A 4,414-nucleotide genomic window follows, 5' to 3' on the forward strand; every position below is an offset into this window, starting at 1 on the left:
AGATTCTTCTCTTTCTAAAGAAGCAGAAAGAATTTAAATGCCCTACACTGTTAAACTATTAATTCGCTTAAAGGCTCAAGGGCAAGGCCTGAACAGCTGCAGCCTCCTTTGGCTGGCACAAACTTGTGGTCTCCAACAGGCAACCAGGGTGGGCTTCCAGGGATCTAGAGAGCTGACCAACTATGGAAACCTCCAGACCTGATTCCACCCACCTGAGCTCTCCTCTAAGTCCCTTGTTATCCACAGCTAACTCAAGTCGGTGGTCTGCAGGAGGGCTTATTCCAAGAGGTTGAATCACCTGGAGTGGTGTGGGAGCCCTATGCTGGAACCCACCCACAGAGGCCCTGATGAACTAGGTGACTCTAAAATTCGACTAAGACTGAGACCGAATTGATTAAGTCACCACCTGCAGCGTGTGGGTTAAGGCAGCTCTGCCCAACACTGGGCATCCTTGGAGCAGTGACCCATCCTCAGTTTCTCTATCTGTACAACGGGTAGTGGCTAAGACCTCAAGCACTCCACGCCCCGCCTTAACTGTACTAGTTTTCATCCGATGTAGATTCACGCCCCCAAAATACTAGGATCCCCCCTCCCCTCTTTCTGCATACCTTCTACCCACCCCGTCTTGCTTCTCTGGTTTCCATGCCCGTCACTCCAGGGACACACTGAAAGCTACAGGCTTGGCAATAGCCGGGCCACAGCCCCCAGCCTGGCCCTCGCTCTGGGCGCACAAAGCCCCCGGCGCTGACGTCAGGGCCCCTCTCGGCACGGCCGGCCCCCAGTGCAGGCGGAGCTGCTTGGCGCTCCCACCCCGGCCAGGAGCGAAGAGCCAAGCGGCCAGCCCAGCTCAGCCCTGTGCAGCCAGCCCGGAGCCCAGCCCCGCGCACGTGCCCGCCAGACCTGCAAACTTGTGCCACCGGCTCTCGTGCGTCCCCGGGGAGCCCAATCGCCAGGAGCCCGCACCCCTCCCGCCAGTCTCCAACCATGGGTAAGCGATCGTGCTGGCCCCACGCCACCGCCACGGCCACCACAACGGCCACGGCCTCTTGTCCCCGCCTCGCAGAGGGGCGCGCCCCGCCCTACCCCCCAGCTCAGGTGACGCTACTTGAACCACCTGGGTGACCCAGTCCAGGCGGGTGCGGGAGGGGAAGCAGGCTGGAGGTGGGAGGGGCACCGTGCAGGTGCCCGCAACGCCCAGGTGTGCCTCTCTGTTCCATCCGCCGGGAAGTCCCCACTCCCGCTGCACCTACACGGTGCACCCTGGCGCGTGCTAAGCGCGGGAGCTCGAGAGAGAGCTGGGCCCAGCGAGGGGTAGCAAGGGGAGGATCAGGCAGCGTGTCCAGACTGCAGACTCCTGCTTTATTTCAAGGGCTTGGTAGAGAGTGGCTTCCTGCACATTTCCTGGGACGATCTGTCTGTCATCCGAGCTCCCAACCCTGAGTCCAGTACTGTTTGGCCCTACGGTTCTCTAGCTCTCCCGAAGCTCAAGGAAATATATCCATACACCCTAAAGCAGGATCGTCTGATACGTTCCTTTCTCGGAGCCCAGATCTTGGAAACAAATGAAGCGGGAAGGGATGGGAGGGGACAGGATGGGGCATACCGCGAGTCTTCCTTTGTCCCCTGTTCCAACTGCTTAAGTGGGACCCCTGAGCAAGTGGAGCCAGTGAAAAGTGGGTTCCAGTGCAATTGGGGAAACGACTATCAACAGTGAAAGACTCTACTCAGGGAAGTGAAAAATCTTTCACCTGGCCTGAGGTGGGTATTAGGCAGCCGGAAAATCCCTTCTGTCTCTTCCTAACACCCTGAAATGCTGCCATCAGCAACACGTCCTTAAACCCACACCATGGGAAGGAAAACTTGAAGAGTGCCTTGGAAATAAGCCTTGTGCGGCTGCTCTCAGAGCTATGTCTGAGAAAGGGTTTTCTCCCTGCTTCATTATCCTTCTCTAGTGACAGCTCCAGCCACAGCGCCACGACAGCTGAGAAGGGACCCTCGGAAACATTTCTAATGTGAAAAAGCAGTAGGCTTAACCACTGACAGTTAACAGTCACTTGCTTGGGAGTGACAAGCAAGCCCCCAGCACTTACCACTACACTCCCTCCTCTAAGTGTGTGGGGGTGGAGAAATGATCTTTTTTTTTAACTGACTAAATTTTGGGAAAGAGATCATAAGGACACATTATTTTCCGTTGTTTTTTTTTTTTTTTTTCTTTTTTCAAAAGCCTGGAATAACTTTAAGCAATTTTAAAATTTACTATGATCAAAATATGAAAGAAGAAAAAATTCATCCCAAAAAGTTAGATGATAGCTAGGATGAAATTCTTCTAGAAAGAGCGGAACTGAGTGGCATGTATCTCTTGTTCTTACTGCTTTCAATGCCCTCATGTGAGCAGTAACCATCAACTCAATCAGTCTCCCTTTTCAAAGTGGTTCATACCCAGATGAGGATGGTGGAGCAGTTTGTAGATGCCTTAGCAACTATTGCTGTCCAAGACCACTTCACTCTCACAGAACTGCAGGATTGAGGAAAGCACACATTTCGCAGAAGTTATTTCTGCTGTCTGAACTCGAGATTCAGATGTTGTGGTTGAGCGGAGGACCAGCACACTAGCAGCACCTTCTGCACAGTGGCGTTTGAAGTACTCTGATCTTTACTGGGGGGGGGGGGGGGGCTTCGCTTTGAAGTTGGCATGGAAAGGAGCTGCGGTTCTCATGAAACACATATCCAAGCCAAAAGCCTGCTCTCAAGGAAGTACTTTGTGTCTCGGGCAATTATTGGTTCTACACTGCAGTTGCCAATTTATGTTAATTTGTGCATACTTCATTGGTTCTGGCAGTAGCCTTGGTTTTAGGTTTGTAGTTTACGTGAAAACGCAAGTTCCCTTCATGCCAGAAAGGAAACATACTGACTTCCTTTACATTCCTAGTAAATACACAACAGGGCCGTGAACTGGCTTTCTTTTTCCAGATGTTGTTAATTACTGCATGTACCCTTGTGAATGAGCTAATGTAAATGAGTTAATGCTGGGAAATTTCTAACCATTTGCCCATTCTGTTGATTCTTATGCAAAAGTTACTTCTTAACCTGACATCAGTTACTTCACGGATAAACTAGATGAAATTTGTAGAAACAAAAGCCCCTTTGGGCTTTCACTTTAAGCTATTTTTAAAAGTTTTAAAGAAAAAAAAAAAACAGTGGTTGCATATACAAGTCCGTCTGTCCATGGATCTTCAAAGAAAATGAATTTTTATTGCCCATTCAATTAATTTTCTTTTATGCTCTGGTTCACATACAATTCACACATTTTAACTGTACAAACCAGTAAGTGCTGATACACAGTTGTGTAACCATCACCCCTATTTTACCCCCCAAAGAAACCTGTGTCTATTAGTAGTCCTCCCTCATTCTCTACTCCTTCCAGCCCTAGCAACCACTAACCTACTTTCTGTCTCTATGGATTTACCTCTTCCCTATGTTTCGTGTAAATGAAATGAGCCAATTAATGTTTGAACTGTATTGAACTATTCAGTAACTTGGGTTACTTGGCACAAGGAGAGATGTTGGTGGATTGTTTGTACAGGGTACACCACCTAAATTAGTGTGCTGAGACTATTTCTCCAGCTGAAGAGTTCCACATGGCACAAAGTGCCCTCTTCCTGACAGTCTTACTCTATTTTATCTGATGGGAATCCATCATGGCCAACACAATTTTGATTCTGTTTTTCTGCTCATAGGCTTGAAGACGTAGTAATTAAACAGATTCAATGCAATAAATTCTCAGAAGACCTTTGTAGAATATGGTTCATGTATCCAGAGAGAGATGCTGACATTTCATTAGCTGTCTATGACTTGAAATGTATGTGAAGAAATCCAGTATCACAAAACATGGATATAAATAATTATTTGACTTGTTTTTACAGTAAGGGAATGTGTTTTGGTTTAAGACAAGCTCTCACTATGATGCCTAAGGCTGTTTTCAAACTAGTGAGCTCAACTGAGCCTTCTGCCTCAGCTTCCCAAATGGTTGGGGCCAAAGACCACCACATTCAGTTGACAGGACTTTTTTCTGATTATGAAATGAAATAATTTCACTATTGCTTAAAATTATTCAGCCAGGCAGGCAGATCTCTGTGAGTTTGAGGCCAGCCTGGTCTATAAAGTGTGTATGTGAGTCTCTACATACACAGAGAAACCCTGTCTCAAAAAAAAAAACTTAATTCATTTAAGTTATATGTGGTGGCTCTCAGCTGTAATCTTACCACTTAGGAGATGGAGGCTGGAGGATTTGGGGTTCACAGACATCTTTGGCTATACGGCTACTTTGAGGCCAGCTTGGGCTACATCAGACTGTATATCAAGAAAGGAAGAAAGAAAGAAAGAAAGAAAGAAAGAAAGAAAGAAAGAAAGAAAG

General features: G+C 47.8%; 1 protein-coding gene across 1 annotated transcript in view; it reads left to right on the forward strand.

The window, feature by feature from the left end:
- The first annotated feature begins 760 nt into the window (after positions 1-760).
- Gpm6b (glycoprotein M6B) overlaps positions 761-4,414 on the forward strand; it is a 151,726-nt gene continuing 148,072 nt past the window's right edge. The window contains exon 1 of the mRNA XM_055613346.1: positions 761-988. Within this exon, the coding sequence (XP_055469321.1) occupies positions 985-988 (4 nt within the window). The 5' untranslated portion in view covers positions 761-984. The remainder of the gene's footprint in view (positions 989-4,414) is intronic.

This window comes from Psammomys obesus, unplaced genomic scaffold (genome assembly GCF_907164565.1).
Source record: "Psammomys obesus unplaced genomic scaffold, mPsaObe1.curated_primary_1811, whole genome shotgun sequence".
NCBI lineage: Eukaryota > Metazoa > Chordata > Mammalia > Rodentia > Muridae > Psammomys > Psammomys obesus.